The sequence below is a fragment of the Palaemon carinicauda genome, chromosome 3 (genome assembly GCF_036898095.1).
Source record: "Palaemon carinicauda isolate YSFRI2023 chromosome 3, ASM3689809v2, whole genome shotgun sequence".
Lineage (NCBI taxonomy): Eukaryota > Metazoa > Arthropoda > Malacostraca > Decapoda > Palaemonidae > Palaemon > Palaemon carinicauda.
The window spans coordinates 42570369-42595545 of NC_090727.1; the positions used below are offsets into that span (position 1 = coordinate 42570369).

General features: G+C 43.4%; 1 protein-coding gene and 1 long non-coding RNA gene across 2 annotated transcripts in view; both read left to right on the forward strand.

Moving 5' to 3' along the window:
- The first annotated feature begins 470 nt into the window (after positions 1 to 470).
- LOC137631585 (uncharacterized) lies at positions 471 to 1436 on the forward strand. Its single transcript, XM_068363446.1, has one exon. The coding sequence runs from the start codon at positions 471 to 473 to the stop codon at positions 1434 to 1436; it is 966 nt and encodes a 321-aa protein (XP_068219547.1).
- Positions 1437 to 5939: 4503 nt separating this feature from the next.
- LOC137638257 (uncharacterized) overlaps positions 5940 to 25177 on the forward strand; it is a 346783-nt gene continuing 327545 nt past the window's right edge. Inside the window, exons 1-2 of the long non-coding RNA XR_011043968.1 lie at positions 5940 to 6087; positions 8011 to 8147. This is a non-coding gene — a long non-coding RNA (uncharacterized lncRNA). The remainder of the gene's footprint in view (positions 6088 to 8010; positions 8148 to 25177) is intronic.

A 25177-nucleotide genomic window follows, 5' to 3' on the forward strand; every position in this document is an offset into this window, starting at 1 on the left:
CTCTCTCTCATTCCTTTAAGTATGTTTTCCCGATTATGAATTTGCAGGTCATGTAGTAGAAACATTTAACCTATAATTGCCAAGGTTTCTATTCCATATATGAACTTAAGTAGGATCAAGTAAAGATAAGCACCCCTGCATGGCCCAGGGAGTGCTTATCTTTACTTGCTCAAATATGGGAGTGCTTTCCTTTACTTGCACAATTTCGTGAGTGCTTTTCTTTACTTGCTCAAAATTATTTAATTTGTTCTGACAGGTTGTTTTCTCTTTTGAATAGTTCAAATAGTTGCGTTAACGAGTTGTTTTCTCTTCTTATTTGAGGATATCATTTTGGCTGTTCTGATAGATTATTTATGTTCTGACAGGTTGTTTTCTCTTCTGAATAGTTTAAATAGTTACATTAACGAGTTGTTTTCTCTTCTTATTTGAGTATATAATTTTTGCTGTTCGGATAGATTTTACTTTTTAGCATGATATACCTCAGAAAGTCGTATAAAGTCTTGAGAGAAACCCTTAACATGGACCGTTCTCTGTATGAAGAAATTCTTAAGCCACTGTTGGTTGAGGACCCGACTCCTGCAATTAACTGGATGAAGCAGCAGAAACTTTTGAGAGCTGAACTAAAATGCCCTCATTGTAGCATTTTAATGAAGTGGACAAAACGTTCTTCAATACAAGACAAATATGTCTGGAAGTGCCAAGTTAAGGAATGCAGTAAATATAAGCACTACGAATCAATTCGCAAAGATTCGTTTTTTTATCGCTCAAAGCTTTCTTTACAAAAATGGATTGAAGGAATCTTCTACTGGTGTCAGGAACTGAGTGTTTTGCAGACCGTACAGTTATTGAATGTTTCAAAAGTGACAGTTATTGACATGTTCAGCTTTTTTCGTGAAATTTGCTTGAAACATTTTGAAAGGAACCCTATCAAGCTTGGTGGACCAGGCACAACGGTACAAATTGATGAATCTTGTTTTAGCCATAAACCAAAGCACCATAGAGGACGTTCTCCCCAGAATCCACTATGGGTATTTGGAATAGTAGATCCTACTTCATCACCATCCCTGGGTTATATGGAGATTGTTGATTCGCGCAATGCCGAAACACTGTTGCCGATAATTAGGAAAGTAGTTATGCCTGGAACAATTATTCACAGTGATCAATGGAAAGCATACAGGAACATTGAAAGGGACCTTGGATATACGCATCATACAGTTAACCACTCCGTGAATTTTGTTGACAGGACTACAGGCGTTCATACACAAGCAGTAGAGAGCTACTGGAACAAACACAAAATAAGAATAAAACGGATGATAGGATGTAAACGAGAATTTTTGAACTCTTATTTGCATGAATTCATGTGGAGCGAACGTAACAAGAACGACAAGTTTCATAGATTTTGTGAAACTATAGCAAGACAGTATTATTTTAATTAAATTTTTACAAGTATTTTTGATTTCTGGACTCGACATCTTATTTCAGTGTTGTATATTTCATTTTATATTTCATATATCAATAAAATTTCAAAATAATTTATTGTGTTTAAAGTTTAAACCATAATTATAATAATGTGCTTATCTTTACATGCTCAAATATGGGAGTGCTTATCTTTACTTGCTTTTATTCAAGACCAGGGAGTGCTTATCTTTACTTGCTCAAATATGGGAGTGCTATTCTTTACTTGCACAAATTCGGGGGGTGCTTTTCTATACTAGTCAGTTATGGGGGTGCTTATCTTTACTTGATCCCTTAAGTAGTTATTGTAAATGTGTTTATAGGATGATAAATCTCTCTTTCCTTTACATTTGGAATTTCGATCTTCTATTAAGATTTCATCAACATCTTTTATCTTTGGTGACACCTAAAAATTCATCTGAAATAGAAAGTAATATAAAAATTCAAAATGAGACTTAATTCCCGCCTCTCTTTACGAGGTTAATGAGAAAGCTTCGCTGCTTCGTTTCATGAAACATATATTTCATAGGCACCGAGAAGAACCAGATTAGGCGAACTAATTGCATGTCACAAGAGGATAAAAGTTCGAGAATATTTTCTTCTTCAGCCATAATTCATAAGATGGTAAAGCCTTCTCTTAGAGAACTTCCTAATGCTTGATACATGTTATTCGTTTCATAATGTTTCACATTTATATTTAAAAAGAGAAATAAGAGATTTATGACCTCCGCCAAAGGTTAATAGAGTCGTCCATGGCCTAAGACCTCTGTGGTATAAATTTCTTCAAAATGCGTCAGTTTGTTTTGAAGTTACCTTTAAAATGGCAAAAAATTCAAGTCCACTTTTAGAATCCGGATCCAGATTTGGATCATCTCCAAAATTTAATGAGGTCGTCCATGACCTTAGCTCTATCTGGGATGAAAATTTCGTCAAAATCCGTTAAGTAGTTTTGACGTAATCCTGTTCTGGAAAGACAGGCAGACAAATAAATAAAACGACTCGATTTTAATATCATTTAACGGTTTCAAAGTCCAATAACATTTTCTATATAACTTTCTTTCATTTTACTGGTTATTCGTAATTACTATATAAGGACTATTTGTAAACTTTTGAAAAGTTTTAAGAAATACATCAACTACTGTATAGTAAAATAATAAATCTCGGATTATAATAATCATCATTATCATGGCGATTATTATTATCATTATCGTAATCATTATTACAATTGAAATATTGTTGTTATTATCATTATAATTTTAGATAGATTAGAGAATTTTAAGTTCACATTAACTAACTAGGCGCTAGACGCACCGTCAAAAAGCCCCTGTCCGGAGAGGAGCTCCGGGCAATCTAAAGAAGAAGAAGAACATTAACTAAATTTCTTGATGGGAAACGTCACCGGTCCTAAAGTCTATAAAAGGAATGTCATATAGTCAATGTGGGGCTCAGCTCAATCCTTACATATTATGGCTGATCAGATGTCTAAGGAGAATACCTGTTACAGTTTGATTTACTTACATAAACTGGAATAATTGAATTGTGAGGAAATCTAGGCGTCCGAATCCCTTAGCAGCCTTATTCACTCAGTCTCTATTTCTATTTCAACGTCTGTTTTCCTGGCTCTATCACACGGAAATCCTATACCTACAGGACCTAAATAATTTGTTTGTCGTATACAGTTTGGGGTAGTTAGAATATCACAGTGCGTATTCAACATTAATTGTCAAGTCCACATAATCGAAGCACCTTGAAAACAAGAAGATGAAAAAGTTAGGGAGCCATTCGTTTAGAAACTGTTTCTTAACAAGAGGGATGTAGATATTCATTTGAAAGTCTAAATAATGTAACGTATGTAATTGGTACTTTTGACCACAAAATTCTCTGGAAAGGCCCATTCAGTAAAGTAGTACTCAATATATGAGAAGGTCAGACGCTTGTCCTTGATAAGACTTGATTATGACTTTCTCACGGAGTCTGGTCTCACAGATGAATCATTGCTTTTGTCTCTTAAAGTTTCTGGTTTGTAAAGAGGTGTGCCGTCCATTTTTCAATTTTCATTCAGTAATTGGTCAGCTTCTTTTTGAGGTAATCGGTACTTGCTATCATCCAACGAATTGTGATACAGGGCATGTGTGTATATGTGTATATGTCTGAGGGGTTGTCTGACAACTTGTACGAAACACGTTATTTGAATTATACTGGCTGCCTATTAAAATCTAGAATAGAATATATATGCAATAACCCATCAAATCATCTGAACCGGACGTCCAAAATTTCTGATAAAACTGCTACACATCGTGCAGCCAGCTAATCGTGTAGACACGAGATTAGTTACAGATGGTTTCAAATTATTGGAGCCAAGATGTATGTCTACTGTAGGTCTAGATCTTTCAAATATGCTGTCCGAAACCTATACATTAAGCTCATACTGGACATCCGAAAGACTGAAGATATTAAGGGTTTTCAAGTCTTCAAGAAGAAATTGAAGACTATTGTGACTCTTGAAGTCCCGAATCACGAGAGAAGACATACTGTCTGGGATGTTGATCTTGGTCCGTGAGAGAGGAGCAGGAGAGGATGTGTAAACTGGAGTGATATTTGGATGTTTAATTTCCTCTTGTAGGATCTCCTGCCCATCCTCGGATAGGTCTCTACTTTTGTGAATTATGAATTTCTCACTATAGCAAAGAATTATGTTTCCATGGATTGGGCTTTGGTGGGAGATTATCAAGTCCATGTCAGGTATTTAAGGCAGTCTCTGATATTTGTGAGTCTCTTGGATGCTCACCACATGGGCCTTTAGGTTACCGAGCAAATCTACTTTCGCTGTTGACAGACCATCAGAACTGAAGCTGATAATTCCGAGCTTATTCATATTGCCAAGAGGCCGATAGTGGATCATTTCCCTACTTCTTGTGTTGGGTAGGGTATGTGATGTATCAGTTGGTCTCTATAGGTTTAGTTTAAAAGGATCACCACCTGAAGTTTTTCTACACTCCCCCATGTATAATAGAATGATAGTGAATAGCTCAGTGACCCCTTCAAACATGATATATTTAAGGTTTTCGTCTAGAAAATTTAATTGGTTTACGGTTTACGGCAATAGCTATTCATATCATTTATTGAGGACAAAACTATCGTATAGGATCTGAACTTTCAGTAATGCAAAGAATTTTAAGTAAAATGTATTATTTTTTTCGAAATAATTGGTTAAAGACTTAATACTTAAATGTAGGGGGACCTTTACGAGGGGGTTTCTAAGGAGCCGTTAAATGTCTAAATTTCCGGATTTGGAGGAAGGTAAATAATTGGCCTACTAGTGATCATGAACAAAATATTATAAACAAAACATTATGATTTAAGAAAATTACAATTAGAGTTTGAGACATGAATTTATGTTGTATAGCTTGAATTGTCTTCAATACCCACGTTTCTAAATTACATATCTTTTAAGTATAACCGTATATGTAACGCATTATGAACTAATTAACATCTTTTATAGGCCTATAGGCATCCTGATATTTACAAATTTTTACTTTTTTTCATCAAAGATGGTTGCCAGATGCAATTAGAAATGGCTATCATCATTAATATCATCTTCTCCAACGCCTATTGATGCAAAGGGCCTCGGTTAGATTTCACCAGTCGTCTCTGTCTTGACCTTTTTACCTCCGCTTATGAGGAATTGAACCACCATCTAGAAATGGCTGTAGCGCATAGGAAAATAGAGGATACGGGACTAAGGTAGAAAAACAGAAACAAATTATAAGTTGTTTATGCACACAAATAGCCATAGAAAAACCAAAGCATGAAAATGAGAACGGTCCACACACACACACACACACACACACAGAGAGAGAGAGAGAGAGAGAGAGAGAGAGAGAGAGAGAGAGAGAGAGAGAGAGAGAGAGAGAGAGAGAGAGAGAGAGAGAGATCATTTCTTCACGCTTATTATGGCCTATTGTATTCCCTTGGCTTATCACAAGTCAGTATGTTCATCGTTTTAAGCGTAGTTGGAAGAATTATTATGAGATGATTAGTTTTTCTTTATGTTGGCTGAATTCACGTGAATTTTCTATATAATTATGATATCTATGGCTTTCTACATACACACAAAGATAGTAATAGAAAGACCAGAGAGTCACCACAATTTATTTGAATTTGTCCTGGTTAGTATGGCTCGTTGATAACAGATGACGCTGATCAGCTCGATTTTTTTTGTTTACATTTTGAATCGTGAAACCGAAAAAAACGTGCTTAATATGAATTACAATTCCCTGTGCTGCAATGCTGAATAGTTATAAAATACATATAAGATCAAATAAAATGCATATTTTGTAGAAACGCAGTACCTACAGTTGTGTGGTACTTCAAGGGCTTAATTAAAAATAAAATTTATGAATTATAATACGTCCGTAGGTCTTTTTATTGGATTTTAGTTTAAGATTTTCTCAATAGATGACGTTGATTGGAGTGCCAATGCGTACGGATTTTTTGTCTAATTTTTCGGTCTTTCCTAAATATCTTTTGATGTACACAAAATACAGATATCGCTTCTCTACATCTTTGGAATTCTTACTATATAATTTCATATATTAATACTTTATTCTACAAATATCGTCCGTACTACTGGTAAGTCTAGTTCCAATACTTAACAATAATTCAGTGGAGATTTTAATGAAATATGTTGTCAAGATGATTGAGATTGGGCTATAGGAAAATAAAAAGGCGTCAAATTGGGCTAAACATTGCTGGAACGTTTTTGGGGATGTAACCAACAATTGTTGCCCATTACCATGAAGGTAAGACTTTTAATCCGTTATAACTTAATTGATATTCAAACAGTTTTTAAGTTAAATTGGGTTTGTTTGTTGACGTGAAACTAGTCTGAAAACAGTGCACTTTATAACGGCCCTATAATTTTTTAGGCCCATCAGCTTCGTGCTAGATTAGGTCTGCCTCAGAGTAGTCTTAGAAATTCCCGTATAAACTCTTGTTATTACTACATTTTATGTAGCTTTGACATTCTTCCTTGCCTAACATCACCTTATGGTACCTGACACCACTTTACCTACCCTTTACCATACCTAATCTAAAATACTCCTAACTAACCTAACCATACCTTTCCTGTCCTTGCCTCACTTTACTTGTCTTTACCTCACCTGCCCTAACCTAATCTGCTCTTACCTTACCAGCATTTATCTCGCCTACTAATTCCTAACCTACCCTTAATTTAACTGCTCTTACCACACCTACTCTTACCTATCTTTACCTTACCTTAGCTGATCCAGCTCACCCTACCCATCCTTCCCTAACCTTACTTTGATCCTACAGTGTCATGTTTGAGCTGACTAAAATAGTGCAGTAAATATAAAATGAAATTAATGGATGCACAATGCCTTTTATTCCTTAAATTAACCCACAAGTTACTGTATTTCGTACCTGGCTTTATGTGATCCACATTCTAAACGGATATATAGCTTTGGGGCAAGATCATTATAGGAAAAGCCTTAGACTAACTTGAATAGGAACCTTGGGCTAATTAACTGGTGATACAAACACCTCTAACATACCTTATAAATGGCTAAATTCTATTTTGCAAGTGGGGTTTAATAAGCAATGAAATAAGGAAACTAGTATTATATAATGGTTAATAACAAATTAGTTTAAAAAGATCCGCCAACCATCTTTATGTTGCATTCACAGAAATTCTACTTGAGACAAAATGTTATTTTGTGTGAGTGTAATTCTTTGATTGTTGAGTCTGGTACATGGATTTATCCTTACAGCTGTGCTATTCCTCGGCAGATGAAAGTCATGAGTATTTAGACTTGAGGTCAGTGGGCTTATAGCCATACAAGGAGAATAACTATTGAAAGAATTTTAGTGGAAAGGTTCCTATACAGGTGAGGTATAAACTCCTTAGTGAATCATTTTCTGTAAATATCTGTTAGGTATGATTATCCCATAACCTTGACTAGATCAAACAAATACTGTAGTTAAGTTTGGTCTTATAGCTTGGAAGTTACAGTAAATTATTGCCAAGACTAAGCGGTTTTTGTGCATGTCGTAATTGGCATTCAAATGAATAAATCAAAGCTTGGGAGGTAAAATTATGATAGAGGGAGACTTTTGTTTGGTGTGTAGATGTATTGTGGAATAGAGCAGGAAACCAAAAACTAACTTTGATTACTCTTGGGTTTAACCAAGGAATATTCATACTTTTTTGCCCAAGAAAAGGCATTTCATGAAGCTGGAGTGGGTAATTCAAAATGGAGCACTGGTAATGATTTTGCCAGTGTTGAATATATATATGTTTAATCACTCGGAACTCTTTGTAGATCCTGATACAGGTACATATACACAGAATATCAGTAGGCCATGATCAGATACGTTCTCCGTAGTGGAGTAAAAAAAAAATCATGTTTAAGGTAATCCCTTCTCTCAATATGGTTCATTCACCAGGGAAAAGTATCGTTGATGCCAATTTTTATACCAAATATATTTTTTTTCATTTTTTACTATTATAGTAATATAAATTTGTTAATTCAACAGAAGAAATGTGACGAATAGTTCCACAACTTCCTGCTGGAAGCATTTACATCATACCTTCACCTAACAGTGAAAGCGGATTCCAATGAATAGTCCCTGTAGCCGCAGAAAGACCTCTATCTTCAACCTCTCAGAATTGGGTAAGGAATAACTTAAATCCGTTTGTGTCGATAATTTAATTATGGGTTTGTTTGTGAAACAAATTTGGAAATAACATTTCATTTAGTGTTTGTTCCGTAACTGAAATACAAACCACGCTATTTACATGGGGTAATTACTTCGGCGTAGCTGAACGACGAGCCATAAAAGTTTTAACGAGGGTTTCCTACCCCGCCGCTAGTTAGGGAGGGGTAGCTAGCTACCCCTCCCCCCTCACACACACCGGAGAATACTCCACTTTACTTTTGACTCGGATGGCGATCGGAAGTCTCCGCTCCCATTCTCACTTGACGGCCATTATTGTTTTGTCTTTTTAACTTACCTTTTCTTATACTTAGTATATTTAAACATTATTGATGTTTACATATATTTTTCAATATTTAACTTAGCCGGTGATTATATAGCTGCAACTCTGTTGCTCGACAGACAACTCTACGGTAAAAACTCGCCAGCGATCGCTACACAGGTTGCGGGTGTGCCCAACAGCGCCATCTGTCGACCAGATACCCAGTTCTCAATGTAAACAAAGACTCGATTCTCTCTCTGTTGAGGTGTCGACAAGACGTACTTTACTCGCTGTTGCTAAACTGGAGTTTTTCATATCTAATTGGTGAAGTACTATATTCTAGTTTTGAGCTTTCGCTGTGCAGGGTTTCTCTTCACACAAATCCTTGAACTCTTTTTGATTACGGATTCTTTGTTGATGACTTTTTGATAGTTTTTTGAATTTCCCTTTGACCAATTCAAAATGGCTGACCCTTCACAAGTCCCCAAATTTAGGAAGTGCAATGCTAGGGACTGTTCAAGGCGTCTTCCGAAGGCTTCTATCGACCCTCACACTGTTTGTTCCAATTGTCGGGATAAAATCTGTCAATTGGAAGATCGGTGTGAGGAGTGCGTTGGCCTTTCGGAATTCGATTTTATCGAATTTCGAAAGTATACACGTAGGCTAGAGAGAGATAGAGTTAGGAGAAGTTCTTCTCGTTCTATTGATATTTCCTCTCCTCATGCCCCACAACCTATTCCTTCCCCTGTAGTGGTTGCTCCTAACCCCCCTTCTGGCACTCAGGAACCATTGATGGCTGATATGATGCGTGCCATCCAGGCTCTGGGTGAGAGAGTTGAGTCCCTTGCTAGTGACCGTAATCAGCTCATGGCGGATGTAAAGGAGCTTAAGTGCAAAAGTGCAGTGGGAAGTGCTAAAGTGCCGAGTGATAGTGTTGTGGATAGTGTTGCGCTTGAGGGTTCGTCTGTTCGTGCCTGTCGTCCTCCTAGTCCGGGAACTCTTGCAAGCTCCCAAGTCCAGGGGAGAAGCAATGTCGTACGACATATGGGTTTGAGAGGCTTTAATCAGCGAACAGACGTTCCCTCCGTGGTATCGGGCTTATCTACCCAAGATCGCTCCTACCTAACTAAGACGAGAGAGCCCATTTATACCTCGTCTTCAGAAGGTGTTTCTCGCAAGAAACCTTGGACCAAGGTCTCACGACCGTTAAAACGCAAGTCGGTCCCTTCAGCGCAAGTCCAACGGCCCGGTTGTAGCCACTGGGTCAGTTCGGACTCGCTGCCGTCATCCGATGACTGCTCACCGCCTAAGAGAGGCAAAGCGGTACCGCTTCAGACAGTAACACCGTCTGTCGCCGCACCTGCTCCCGTAGACCCTAAGTGGTCTCTACTGCAAGACATGCAGTCTAAACTGACGTCTCTAATGCAGGACTTTCGTGCAGAGAAGGTTGCTGCCGCACCAGCTAGTGCAGTACCTAGCCTACAACTTTCCACACGATCGGTTGTGCGTCCTGTGGACGCTGAGGTAACCTTCTCACGCACACCAGTTGAGAGAGTTCCTCCACCCATGCGTTCCAGTGTGTTCTGCCAGCCGCATGTTGACGTTAAGCGACGCACGGAGGTTGCCGTTGACGTTCTGGAGGTTCAACAACCGTCAGAGTTGCTTTGTTTTGACGTGGTGCGTCAACCTCCGCAACCCAGTGTGGTTTCCACTGCGCACCCACATCAGTCCAGACAGTCTGGAGTTGATGCTGTGCGTCCCCGCGCTACCATGGTTGTTGCCAGCTCACAGACTGGGCAGCAGTTCCATGACGTTGCGTCCGGCTCAGTCACGCATGCACCCGTGCGACCGGACTCAGCGAACCAGCCGTTACCCACTCCGTTGCCGTTTCCTCATCAGTTGTCGGATGAGGAACTTTCTGATGATGATGTTGCTGCACACATAGATGAACCACAATCAGATTTGGACGAGCCTAAGTCTACTCAACCCTCTTTGGACTTTAGAAAAGTTTTGGCCATTTTCAAAGAGCTGTTTCCGGACCAGTTTGTTTCTGTGGCTCCTCGTTCTCCGCCGTCAGAGTTTGTGTTAGGTATGCCGTCTACCACTCCTGCCTTTACTAGACTCGTCCTCGCACGCTCATCCAAGAGAGCTTTGCGGGTGATAGGAGAATGGTTGCAGTCCAAGAAGAGTTTAGGGAAGACAGCCTTTGCGTTTCCCCCTGCTAGACTCTCTTCTAGATCGAGCGTCTGGTATGCCACGGGAGAAGTTCTTGGCTTGGGAGTTCCTGCCTCTGCCCAGGGCGACTTCTCAAGTCTTGTAGACTCTCCCCGCCGCCTTGCCATGAGACGCTCAAAGATATGTTGGTCATCTTCGGACCTGGACCACCTTTTGAAAGGTATCTTTAGGGCCTTCGAAGTTTTTAACTTCTTAGACTGGTGTCTAGGAGCCCTAAGCAGAAAGATCTCTCCGACAGAGAAAGAGACTTCCTTGCTCATTATGTCCTGCATGGACAAGGCCGTACGTGATGGGTCTAATGAGCTTGCTGCATCATTTGTGTCCGGAGTCCTTAAAAAGCGTGAAAACCTATGCTCATTCCTTTCAGCTGGAGTTACACCGTGCCAGAGATCTGAGCTTCTCTTTGCTCCTCTTTCCAAGTGCCTTTTTCCAGAAGCCCTGATTAAGGAAATAGCCGCTTCATTGGTGCAGAAGGACACTCACGATCTTGTTGCGTCCTCCGCTCGCAAAGCTCCCCCTTTGCCTACCTTGTCAGCTAGACCAAGGATGGACACTCCAGCGTCCCGTTTTATTCCGCCCTTTCGTGGCAGAGCCTCCAGCAGAGGAGGTGCTCGTGCCGAAGGGAAACGAGGAAAGAAGAAAGGATCCAAGTCCTATAAGGGCAGAGTCTGACTGCCCGCATCTTCAGACAGCAGTGGGAGCCAGACTCAAGAACTTCTGGCAGACCTGGGAGAAGAGAGGCGCAGATGCACAATCTGTGAAGTTGCTCAGAGAGGGGTACAAGATCCCTTTTGTACGGAAACCCCCTCTAGCAACGTCTCCCATCGATCTCTCTCCCAGGTACAGAGAGGAAGACAAGAGACGAGCCTTGAAACGGGAAGTGTCTCTTTTACTAGAGAAGGGAGCGGTGGTCAAAGTCTCGGACCTTCAATCTCCGGGATTCTACAACCGACTCTTCTTGGTGTCAAAGAAGACAGGAGGGTGGAGGCCGGTGCTAGACGTCAGTGCTCTGAATGTCTTTGTCACAAAGCAGACGTTCTCCATGGAGACCACAAAGTCAGTCTTAGCAGCGGTCAGAAGGGAAGACTGGATGGTCTCTTTACACCTAAGGGACGCCTACTTCCACGTCCCCATCCACCCGGACTCCCAACCTTTTCTGAGATCCGTTTTCGAAAAGGTTGTCTACCAGTTTCAAGTCCTGTGCTTTGGCCTAAGCACAGCTCCTCTTGTGTTTACGAGGCTGATGAGGAATGTAGCCAAATTCCTTCATTTATCGGACATCCGAGCCTCCCTCTATTTGGACGACTGGCTTCTCAGAGCTTCTTCCAGTCGCCGCTGTCTGAAGGATCTAAAGTGGACTCTAGATCTGACCAAGGAATTGGGTCTCCTTGTCAATATGGAAAAGTCACAACTGGTCCCATCCCAAACTATTGTGTATTTAGGGATGGAGATTCACAGTCTAGCTTTTCGGGCTTTTCCGTCGGCCCCCAGAATAAGCCAAGCCCAGTTATGCATCCAGAACATGCTGAAGAAGGAACAATGCTCAGTCAGGAAGTGGATGAGTCTGGTAGGGACGCTATCATCCCTGGAACAATTTGTGTCATTAGGAAGACTACACCTCCGTCCTCTTCAATACCATCTAGCTTTTCACTGGAAAAAGGACAAGACGCTAGAAGCGGTCTCGATCCCCATTTCCGAAAAGATGAAGTCTTGCCTGACTTGGTGGAAGGACAGTATCAACCTAAGAGAGGGTCTTCCCCTGGCTGTTCAGACTCCCAACCACGTTCTCTTCTCGGACGCATCGGACGTAGGCTGGGGCGCGACATTAGACGGTCGGGAATGTTCAGGACTGTGGAACTCGAGTCAAAGGATCATGCATATCAACTGCAAGGAGCTGCTGGCAGTACATCTGGCCTTGAAAAGCTTCAGGTCTCTCCTTCGAGGCAAAGTGGTGGAAGTGAACTCGGACAACACCACTGCCTTGGCGTACATCTCCAAGCAAGGAGGGACCCACTCACTGACGTTGTACAAGATCGCAAGGGACCTGCTCATCTGGTCAAAAAGTCAAAACATATCACTAGTAACGAGGTTCATCCAAGGCAACTTGAATGTCATGGCAGATTGTCTCAGTCGGAAAGGGCAAGTAATTCCAACGGAATGGACCCTCCACAAGGATGTATGCAAGAGACTTTGGGCCACTTGGGGCCAACCAACCATAGATCTCTTTGCAACCTCGATGACCAAGAGGCTCCCAATATATTGCTCACCAGTCCCGGACCCAGCAGCAATACATATAGATGCCTTTCTCCTAGATTGGTCGCATCTAGATCTATACGCATTCCCACCGTTCAAGATTGTCAACAAGGTACTGCAGAAGTTCGCCTCTCACGAAAGGACAAGGTTGACGCTAGTTGCTCCCCTCTGGCCCACGAGAGAATGGTTCACCGAGGTACTTCGATGGCTAGTAGACGTTCCCAGAAGTCTTCCTCTAAGGGTGGACCTTCTACGTCAGCCACACGTAAAGAAGGTACACCAAAGCCTCCACGCTCTTCGTCTGACTGCCTTCAGACTATCGAAAGACTCTCGAGAGCTAGAGGCTTTTCGAAGGAGGCAGCCAGTGCGATTGCTAGAGCAAGGAGAACATCCACCCTTAGAGTCTACCAATCGAAGTGGGAAGTCTTCCGAAACTGGTGCAAGTCAGTATCTGTATCCTCGACCAGTACCTCTGTAGCTCAAATAGCTGACTTTCTCTTATACCTGAGAAAAGGACGATCCCTTTCAGCTCCCACTATCAAGGGCTACAGAAGCATGTTGGCATCGGTCTTCCGGCATAGAGGCTTAGATCTTTCCAACAATAAAGATCTTCAGGACCTCCTTAAGTCTTTTGAGACCACGAAGGAGCGTCGTTTGGTTACACCTAGTTGGAATTTAGACGTGGTACTAAGATTCCTCATGTCAGACAGGTTTGAGCCGCTACAATCAGCCTCCCTGAAAGATCTCACCTTAAAGACACTTTTCCTGGTATGCTTAGCCACAGCTAAAAGAGTCAGTGAGATTCATGCCTTCAGCAAGAACATCGGATTTTCGTCAGAAAAAGCTACATGTTCGCTACAACTTGGTTTTCTAGCCAAAATTGAGCTGCCTTCTCGACCTTGGCCGAAATCGTTCGATATTCCCAGCTTATCGAGTATGGTAGGCAATGAACTAGAAAGAGTCTTATGCCCTGTGAGAGTTTCTTAAGTTCTATTTAAAGCGAACTAAACCTTTACGAGGCCAATCTGAAGCTTTATGGTGTTCAGTTAAGAAACCATCTTTGCCTATGTCAAAGAATGCTTTATCCAACTTTATCAGACTGTTAATACGAGAAGCTCATTCACATCTGAGTGAGGAAGACCAAGCATTGCTTAAGGTGAGGACACACGAAGTTAGAGCTGTTGCAACTTCCGTGGCCTTTAAGCAAAATAGATCTCTGCGAAGTATAATGGACGCAACCTATTGGAGAAGCAAGTCAGTGTTTGCGTCTTTTTATCTAAAGGATGTCCAGTCTCTTTACGAGGACTGCTACACACTGGGACCATTCGTAGCAGCGAGTGCAGTAGTGGGTGAGGGCTCAACCACTACAATTCCCTAATTCCATACCCTTTTAATCTTTCTCTTGAAATGTTTTTATTGTTGTTTTTTGGGTTGTCCGGAAGGCTAAGAAGCCTTTCGCATCCTGGTTGATTTGGCAGGTGGTCAAAGTCATTTCTTGAGAGCGCCTAGATTAGGGGTTTTGATGAGGTCCTGTTGTATGGGTTGCAACCCTTGATACTTCAGATCCTAGGGGTCGATCAGCATCCTAAGAGGATCGCGAGGCTCCGTAAGGAAGACGTACTTAAAAGGCAGAGTAATTGTTCAAGTCGACTTCCTTACCAGGTACCTATTTATTTTGTTTTTGTTATTTTCAATATTAAACTTACCCGATAATCATGTAGCTGTCAACTCCGTTGCCCGACAGAATTCTATGGAGGGATACGCCAGCTATCACAATACTAGAAGGGGGTGTACTTACCAGCGCCACCTGTGGCCAGGTACTCAATCATTTGTTGTTGACACCTCCTCAATTATTCCTCTGTCGTGCTTCCGGCTAGACGTTCTGGGATACGCTTATGGTCTTCGAGTTTATTCATGGATATTTGGTGAAGTATTCTCTTAGATTAACGGCTGTCGCATACTGGAATCCTTTTTATATTAGCTAGATAGCTTTTATATAAATACTGGTTAACGGTTAATGAATTTTTGCTTGTTTTTGGATCACCCTTTGACTAACTCTTTGAAACAAGATGTCTGACGTTTCGCAAGCTCCCTCCCATAGACGATGTAGGTCTTGCAATAGGCGTATTCCGAAGGCCTCGGTAGATCCTCACACCGCTTGTTCTGACTGTAGGGACAGGCCCTGTCTATTAGAAAATCGATGTGAGGAGTGCGCCGGACTTTCGGAATTGGATTTTGTCCGTCTTTTAAAATATTCATCTAAGTTAGAGAGAGGTAGAGTTAGGAGAAGTTCTTCTCACTCTTCTATGTTTTCCTCACCTCATGATCCCCTACCTTTTCCTACCCCTGTAGTGGCTACCCCCGAACCTACTGTGTGCCCTCCGCCTGATATGTCAACTGTTTTGCGTGCTATTCAGGCTTTAGGAGATAAAGTAGAATCAGTGGTAAGTGACCATAAGTCTCTGATGGCCGAGGTTAAAGAACTGAAGGTCAAGAGTGCAGTGGGTGGAAATAGTGCCAGTGCTGTGACGAGTGCTAGTGTCTGTGCAGTGCCAAGTGCTAGTGGTGCCAGTGTGGTGCGTGAGGATTTTTCTGTGCGAGCCAGTCGTCCTCCCAGTCCGGGACCTCTTGCAAGCTCCCATGCCCAGGGGAGAAGCAATGTCGAAGGGCTTAAGGGTTCGACAGGCCTTGTTAGGCGCACAGAATTATCCTCGGTGGTTGCGGGCGTGTCTTCCTTAGACCGTCACTCCCACCTGCAGACGATTGAGCCCGTCTTCTCGTCCGCTGATCAACATGCAGGGAAGAAACGTTGGTCTCAGGTCTCGAGACCGCTTAAACGGAGAGTTCAGTCAGCGAGTGCTCAGCCAGGTTGTAGTCATTGGCTCAGCTCCGACTCGCCTCAGTCATCGGTCGACTGTACTCCGCCCAAGAGGAGTAAGGTTCTGCCTATACAGAGCCCGACTGTGACTTTACCTCAGTCTGTTATCGTTTCTGCCGACCCCAAGTGGACCCTGCTTCAGTCCATGCAAGCTCAGCTTTCGGACTTGATGCGTGAGTGTCGGGCTGAGAGTGTTGCACCTCCTCCTCCGCCTACACTCCCTCCACCTGTTCTCGCTCCGCCTGTGCTCGCCCAGCCTGCACCTGCTCCGCCTGGTCGCAGCACCATCTGCCAGGCGTACGATGTTGAGCCACTTTCGGAGTTTGCTGTTCCCAGTGTTGTTCAGCCTCAGCCTTCTTTAAGGCAACCCTTGCTTTGGGATCAGGAGAGTTATTCCACTCTTCCTCCGCCTCACCTTGCTGCTCCACCAGTGGTGCAACTCTCGGTTGGGGTACAACAACCTCTCCCCTCCGTGAGTCTGTCTGCTCAACCATCGCTGCAGCGAGCTCAACCCTCCTCTAGGCAAGCTCCTCTACACCCTGGACTTGCGCCTCAGGAGCCTCAGCTTGCGAGAACTTTACCTTGTTCTGCGCAGCCTCAACCTCTTCATGCTCCACTCATCTCACAGGAACAGGAACGGACTACTCCGCCTCCGTCCTCCGCTCAGCTTGTGCAATCCTTGGGTTCAACTCTTGCTAGGAGTCAACCTCCTTCACCCATGCGCCTGCCTTCTGCTTCGTCTGTTGTTCAGCCTATGCAGTCTGAGCCTCAGGTTTTCCCTCAAGATGAGGAAACCTCTGTTATTGTTCCTACCCGTTCTGACTCTGCGGTTCAGCATTCTGGTCCTATCGCTTCGCTACCCTCTGCTGATGAAGTGTCGGATGATGAGGAGGCACACCTTGATCCCTCATCAGACGTGGAGGAGTCTAAGCTTTCTCCATTGTCTATTGATTTTCGAAAGGTCTTGGCTCTACTCAGGGAGATTTACCCAGACCACTTCGTCTCTGCTATTCCCCGCTCTCCTCCATCTGAGTTTTCGCTGGGCGTACAACAAGCTAAGTCCAACTATACTAAGCTTGTCCTAGCTAGATCCTCCAAGAGGGCTTTAAGGATCTTAGGGGAGTGGCTTCAGTCTAAACAACACCTTGGCAAGACTTCCTTCATGTTCCCTCCAACGAAGCTCGCTTCGAAAGGTTGCGTTTGGTATGCCACAGGGGAAGCACCAGGCTTGGGAGTACCTGCCTCTGCCCAGGCTGACTTCTCAAGTCTGGTGGACTCGCCTAGGAGGACTGCGATGAGACGCTCGAAGGTTTGTTGGACCTTCTCAGACCTGGATCATCTTCTGAAAGGGTTGTTCAGAGCTTTCGAAATGTTCAACTTTCTCGACTGGTGCCTGGGAGCCCTCAGCAAGAAAACCTCTCCTGCGGACAAAGATTCTGCCATGCTAATTATGTCCTGCATGGATAAGGCCATCAGAGATGGATCGGGTGAGCTAGCGTCGTTATTTGTATCAGGGGTGTTGAAGAAAAGGGAACAACTGTGTACCTTCCTCTCCGCCAGCATTACACCGTGCCAACGGTCACAACTCCTTTTTGCTCCACTCTCAAAGTTCCTCTTTCCCGAGGAGCTAGTGAAGGACTTGTCGGCTGCCCTGATACAGAAGGACACGCACGATCTTGTAGCCTCATCGGCTCGTAAGTCTAAGGTTACCACCTCTGTCCCCAAGACTTATCGCTCCCCAGTGGCTGATACCCCGGCTACGAGGTTCATACCGCCCTTTCGTGGTAGAGCCCCCAGCCGAGGAAGCTCCCGTCCAGACTCTCACAGGGGCAAGTCTAGGAAAGGACCCAGGACATCTAAGGGAAAGAACTGACTCTCAGATTCTCCAGACAACAGTAGGAGCCAGACTCAAGATCTTCTGGCGAGCCTGGGAGAAGAGAGGTGCAGACGCACAGTCTGTCAGTTGGCTGAGGTACGGTTACAGGATTCCATTCTGCCTCAAACCGCCTCTGACCACATCGCCCATCAACCTCTCTCCCAACTACAAAGAAGAGGACAAGAGGCTAGCATTGCAACAGGAGGTGTCGCTACTTGTGCAGAAGAAGGCAGTGGTTATAGTCCGGGACCATCAATCCCCGGGCTTCTACAACCGTCTCTTTCTTGTGGCCAAGAAGACCGGAGGTTGGAGACCGGTGCTGGACGTCAGCTCTCTCAACGAGTATGTCACCAAGCAGACGTTCACAATGGAGACGACCAAGTCGGTCTTAGCAGCGGTCAGACAGGAGGACTGGATGGTCTCGTTGGACTTGAAAGATGCATACTTTCACGTTCCCATTCATCCAGACTCCCAACCTTTCCTGAGATTCGTTTTCGGAAAGGTTGTCTATCAGTTCCAAGCCCTGTGTTTTGGCCTAAGCACAGCTCCTATGGTCTTTACTCATCTGATGAGGAATGTAGCGAAATTCCTGCACTTATCGAACATCAGAGCCTCCCTCTACCTAGACGACTGGCTGTTGAGAGCCTCCACGAGTCGTCGTTGTCTGGAGAACCTCTCTTGGACTTTAGATCTAATCAGAGACCTAGGTCTATTAGTCAATATAGAGAAATCTCAACTCATTCCCTCCCAATCCATTGTGTACCTGGGAATGGAGATTCAGAGTCGGGATTTTCGGGCTTTTCCATCGGCCCCCAGGATAAACCAAGCCCTAGAGTGCATCATGAGCATGCTGAAGAGGAGCAATTGCTCAGTGAGACAGTGGATGAGTCTCACAGGGACCCTCTCATCACTGGCCCTGTTTGTCGAGCTAGGGAGACTCCACCTCCGCCCTCTTCAATTCCATCTTGCGGCTCATTAGGACAAGGGCTCGACTCTAGAAGCAGTCTCTATCCCTATCAACCAAGAGATGAAGACCACTCTCCTGTGGTGGAAGCACAATCTCCTTCTCAAGGAGGGTCTATCATTGGCCATCCAGACCCCCCACCTTCATCTCTTCTCGGATGCATCGGACTCGGGCTGGGGTGCGACCTTGGACGGACGGGAATGCTCAGGAGTATGGAACAAGGAACAAGGATTACTCCACATCAACTGCAAGGAACTGTTAGCAGTTCATCTTGCCCTGTTGAACTTCAAGTCCCTCCTGCTAGGCAAAGTGGTGGAGGTGAATTCAGACAACACCACAGCCTTGGCTTACATCTCCAAGCAAGGAGGGACCCATTCGAGGAGCCTTTACGAGATCGCAAGGGACCTCCTCATTTGGTCAAGAGGTCTAAACCTCACACTGGTCACGAGGTTCATCCAGGGCGATATGAATGTTTCAGCGGATCGCCTCAGCAGAAGGAATCAGGTCATTCCCACGGAATGGACCCTCCACAAGAGTGTGTGCAACAGACTTTGGACCTTGTGGGGTCAACCTACCATAGATCTGTTTGCCACCTCCATCACCAAGAGACTTCCGCTTTATTGTTCCCCTGTTCCAGACCCTGCAGCGGTTCATGTGGATGCTTTTCTTCTGAACTGGTCCCATCTCGACCTGTACGCATTCCCTCCGTTCAAGATTATAAACAAAGTTCTGCAGAAATTCGTCTCGCACGAAGGGACACGGCTGACGCTGGTTGCTCCCCTTTGGCCTGCAAGAGAATGGTACACAGAGGTACTTCAATGGCTAGTCGACTTCCCCAGGACTCTACCTCTAAGAGTGGACCTTCTACGTCAACCACACGTAGACAGGTTGCACCCAAACCTCCACGCTCTTCGACTGACTGCCTTCAGACTGTCGAAAGATTCGCTAGAGCTAGAGGCTTTTCGAAGGAGGCAGCCAGTGCGATTGCCAGAGCTAGAAGAATTTCCACTCGTAGAGTCTACCAGTCTAAGTGGGAGGTCTTCCGAAGCTGGTGTAGAGCCAATTCAATATCCTCTACCAATACCTCTGTGATCCAAATAGCTGACTTCCTTCTTCATCTTAGGAATGAGAGATCCCTTTCAACACCTACGATTAAAGGGTATAGGAGCATGTTGGCCTCAGTTCTCCGCCACAGGGGTTTGGACCTGTCTTCCAACAAGGACCTTCAAGACATTCTCAAGTCTTTTGAGACGTCTAAAGAACGTCGTCTTTCCACTCCAGGCTGGAATCTAGACGTAGTCTTAAGGTTCCTTATGACATCTAGGTTCGAACCTCTCCAGTCAGCTTCCTTCAAGGATCTTACCCTCAAGACTGCTTTTCTCGTTTGCCTTGCAACAGCTAAGAGAGTCAGTGAGGTTCATGCCTTCAGCAAGAACATTGGTTTCACAACCGAATCAGCAACATGTTCTTTTCAGCTTGGATTCCTAGCAAAGAACGAGCTTCCTTCACGTCCTTGGCCTAGATCGTTCGAAATACCTAGCCTCTCCAACATGGTAGGTAACGAACTAGAGAGAGTTCTTTGCCCTGTCAGAGCTCTCAAATATTATCTGAAGAGGTCTAAACCTATTCGAGGACAGTCAGAAGCCTTATGGTGTGCCATCAAGAAACCCTCGAGACCCATGTCCAAGAATGGGCTTTCGTACTATATAAGGCTTCTGATCAGAGAAGCACATTCTCACTTAAAGGAGGAAGACCTTGCTTTGCTGAAGGTAAGGACCCACGAAGTAAGAGCTGTAGCTACTTCGTTGGCCTTTAATAAAAACCGTTCTCTGCAGAGCATTATGGATGCAACCTATTGGAGGAGCAAGTCAGTGTTTGCATCATTTTATCTGAAAGATGTCCAGTCTCTTTACGAGAACTGCTACACCCTGGGACCATTCGTAGCAGCGAGTGCAGTAGTAGGTGAGGGCTCAGCCACTACATTCCCTTAATCCCATAACCTTTTTAACCTTTCTCTTGAATACTTTTATTGTTGTTTTTATGGTTGTTACGGTAGGCTAAGAAGCCTTCCGCATCCTTGGATTTGGCGGGTGGTCTATTCATTCTTGAGAAGCGCCTGGGTTAAAGGTTTGGTAGAGGTCCTTTAGTAGGGTTGCAACCCCTTGTACTTTGGCACCTTTGGGTTGATTCAGCCTCCAAGAGGAACGCTGCGCTCAGTAAGGAAGACGAACTTTAAATAAAAGGCAGAGTAACGGTTCTATTCGACTTCCTTACCAGGTACTTATTATTTCATTGTTATTTGAGATAACTGTTATATGAAATATGGGATACTTAGCTATCCTTTAATCATGTACACTGGTTTTCACCCACCTCCCTGGGTGTGAATCAGCTACATGATTATCGGGTAAGTTTAATATTGAAAAATGTTATTTTTATTAATAAAATAAATTTTTGAATATACTTACCCGATAATCATGATTTAATCGACCCTCCCTTTCCTCCCCAGAGAGAACCAGTGGACCGAGGAATAATTGAGGAGGTGTCAACAACAAATGATTGAGTACCTGGCCACAGGTGGCGCTGGTAAGTACACCCCCTTCTAGTATTGTGATAGCTGGCGTATCCCTCCATAGAATTCTGTCGGGCAACGGAGTTGACAGCTACATGATTATCGGGTAAGTATATTCAAAAATTTATTTTATTAATAAAAATAACATTTTTGATAACTTCTAAAATAAAATAAAAACTCTTAGCTCATAAAAGTGTAAACATATATTGCTGGTCTCTACCCACCCCCCTGGGTGTGAATCAGCTATATAATCACCGGCTAAGTTAAATATTGAAAAATGTTATTTTGATTATAAAATAAATTTTTGAATATACTTACCCGGTGATTATAAATTAAATGACCCTCCCTTCCTCCCCAATAGAGACGCAGTGGGACGAGGAGAAAATTGAGTCTTTGTTTACATTGAGAACTGGGTATCTGGTCGACAGATGGCGCTGTTGGGCACACCCGCAACCTGTGTAGCGATTGCTGGCTAGTTTTTACCGTAGAGTTGTCTGTCGAGCAACAGAGTTGCAGCTATATAATCACCGGGTAAGTATATTCAAAAGTTTATTTTATAATCAAAATAACATTTTTGTGTACAGTGAGCCCTCGTTTATCGCGGTAGATAGGTTCCAAACCCGACTGCGATAGGTGAAAATCCGCGAAGTAGTGACACCATATTTACGTATTTATTTAACATGTATATTCAGACTTTTAAAACCTTCCCTTTTACGTAGTACTGTTATCAAACTACCCTTTAATGTACAGAACACTTAATGCATGTACTACAGTACCCTAAACTAAAACAGGCACAAATATTAAAGGCTATTTTATATCATGCGTTTCCTAAACACGCCAAAATGCACGATAAAAAATGGCAACCAATGTTTTGTTTACGTTTATCTCTGATCATAGTGAAGAAACAAACGCATTTACACATCTGTGTATAGGTTAGTTTTTGCATAGATTGTATTGATTATTCAGTACAGTATGTTGATTTTGTTATTTACCAATGTTTTACTTAATTTTTCTTAGGACTTCCAAATGAAATGTTTTTCTTTATGACGCCGCCTGAAACGACGGCGTCATAAAGTACGCTCAGAAAACAACCACGCTCAGTAAACAAACGAAGGCATTTAACGCGCATGATGAAAGTGATAAATAATGATATTACAGTAAAAGCTTTTAGAAAATATGTTACTGTATTACAAATATTATTTACTGTATCTATATAAAATCATACAGTACATACGTAGCAAAGCAGGAAAACAATTTGAGAGAGAGAGAGAGAGAGAGAGAGAGAGAGAGAGTTGTTTTACGTACGTACAGTAAATGTAAATTTTAAACAAAAAATATGATAGGTTATAACATGAATATTCAGACTTTTAAAACCTTCCCTTTAACTTAATGCATACTAAACTGAAACAGGCACAAATATTAAGATATTAGAATATTAAAGTAAAAAATAAAGATTGTTACTGTACTCACCACGAAAGAAGTTGAAGAAAAACTTGAATGATGATGGCAATGAATTTGCTGCACAGTAGAAATGATGATGATGAAGCTGATGATGTCTTCTACTGTGCAGCCAATGATAGTATTTTACGTCTCTTCAGACGGAGGTGTCTTTTCCTGGGACACCTCTTCAACTTCTTCCTGGGACACTTCTTCAATTTCTTCCGAAGGCGTACTAGCAGGAGGAACTGGCTCTTTATTGCGAGGCTGGAAGAACATTGTGATCGGAAGTTGCTTCCGCTGCTTCCTTTTTCGCTCGAAGAGCATCCTGTAGGGAGTCGTGATGTCATCGATCTTGTTGCAGAATTGCATAGACCGAACCATATCCTCGTCCCACTCTTGCGACATTTCTTTCACCTCCTTCACATGGTTGCAGAGCTTGGCAAGCCGTTCTAATGTTAAGCTCGTTTCCTCGACATTTTCTTGGGTCTCTTCCTGCGTTTCACTGTCTTCTTCACTGGCCGATTTCGTCAAGTCTTCTAGGTCTGCGTCAGTTAGCGGCTGGGAATGGCAGTCCAACAACTCGTCGACGTCTTCAGTCGTCATGTCGCCAAACCCGTCACCTCCAATTATCGCAGCCAACTGCACAGATTTGCGTATTGTAGAGTGTTGAATTTCAGACGGTGTAAATCCCTCGTCGTCGTAAACAATCTGGGGCCACAACTTCTTCCAGCTCGCATTAACGGTTGCAGGTTTCATTTCTTGCAGTGCCTTCTGAATGTTCTGCAGGCACGTGGCTATTGTGTACTTCCGCCAGTACGCCTTCAAATTGAAATTTTCGTCTTCATCTTCTTGGGCAGCATCCACACACGCACCGAGGTCCGCCAAGGTATTCTTCGTATAGAGGGCCTTGAACGCCCTGATAACCCCCTGGTCCATCGGTTGAATTAATGACGTGGTGTTGGGTGGCAGGAACTCAACCTGAATGCCCTCATGCGACAGGTCAGTTGCATGTCCACCAGCGTTATCCATAAGGAGAAGGATCTTGAATGGCAAGCCCTTCTCTACGAGATATTTGCTGACTTGCGGGATAAAACACTGGTGGAACAAGTTGGAGGTCAGCATCTTCGTAATCCATGCTTTTTGATTATGCATCCAGTACACGGGAAGGAGATTCTTATTTTTATTTTCAAAGCGCGAGGATTTTTCGACTTGTAAATAAGCTAAAATCCAGCAGCATTGCCACACATCACGAGGGTTACGCGATCTTTGAACGCTTTAAAGCCAGAGGCTTTGGCTTCTTCTTTGAACAGGAAAGTTTGCGACGGCATTCTCTTCCAAAACAAGCCGGTCTCATCCATATTAAACACTTGTTTCGGCTTGTATCCACCTTCAGCGATAATGTTCTTGAATGTCTCGTTCGCGTAAGTTTCAGCAGCGGCAGTGTCAGCGGAAGCAGCCTCGCTATGCAGGGAAACGCTTTTCAGGCCGAAGCGTTTCTGAAACTTCGCGAACCATCCTTTGCTGGCGGAAAAACGTTTTTTCTGAGGCTGGGAATCAGTGGATGTCCCTGGTTGAGGTTCATCTACATCATCATCTTCGTCTTTTTCAGCATGGTCGCCATCGTCGTCTTGAGGTTCCTTTGCCGCAAAATTCTCATACAAGCTCAAAGCCTTGGTTCGGATGGTGTTCGTATCCAAGGCTATGTTCTTCTTTTGGCAGTCGGCAATCCACACTGCTAAAGCACCTTCCATGCGTACGATCGTTTTATTACACGTGGTAACGACTCGCTTCGCTGATCTGCTAAAGGTGATGGCAGCCGTCTTTCTAATGTTCGCCTCGTCCTTCTTGATGTAGCGAACGGTGGATTCGTTCACTCCAAAATGGCGGGCTGCGGCCGCGTAACTTCTGCCTTCTTTTAACATATCGAGAAGCGTCACCTTCTCAGCAATCGTCATTATCTTTCGGTGGCGTTTAGGCTCACTACCAGCCTTAGCAGAAGCAGAACGCTTGGGAGCCATTGTACAGTAGGGTTTAACAGAAAGTTCAACAAAAAGTTCAACTTAACAGTCACGCACAGCACAGATTAAAGTTCACAATAACGTAGCAACATCTACACGGCGAAAGAGCGGCAAACAAAGTGGCCGCGAAAAGATGCTGCGGGTTGGAGAAGCGGTCAAAACACCAATCACAGGCTAGATTACAAAACTTGGGTTCTGATTCGTCATCTATCAGCGCTTGAACCAATCACAATCCGTCTTATATGCTACGTAGTAGTTACCAATTCAAAGTACAAGGTACCCTACGTATACAGTACAGCTTTACGTACACTATTTTACGCTTGTTTTGTTGTAGGATAGTCTCTCTCTCTCTCTCTCTCTCTCTCTCTCTCTCTCTCTCTCTCTCTCTCTCTCTCTCTCTCTCTCTCTCTCTCTCTCATCACTGTTTTTGTTTCTTGTCCTATTGTGTGTTTGTGTGTTTTATCGGATATCTCTCTCTCTCTCTCTCTCTCT

Bases quoted from the DNA above. Each gene is read 5' to 3' on its own strand.
- LOC137631585 (XM_068363446.1), top strand. From the start codon at position 471: ATGATATACCTCAGAAAGTCGTATAAAGTCTTGAGAGAAACCCTTAAC.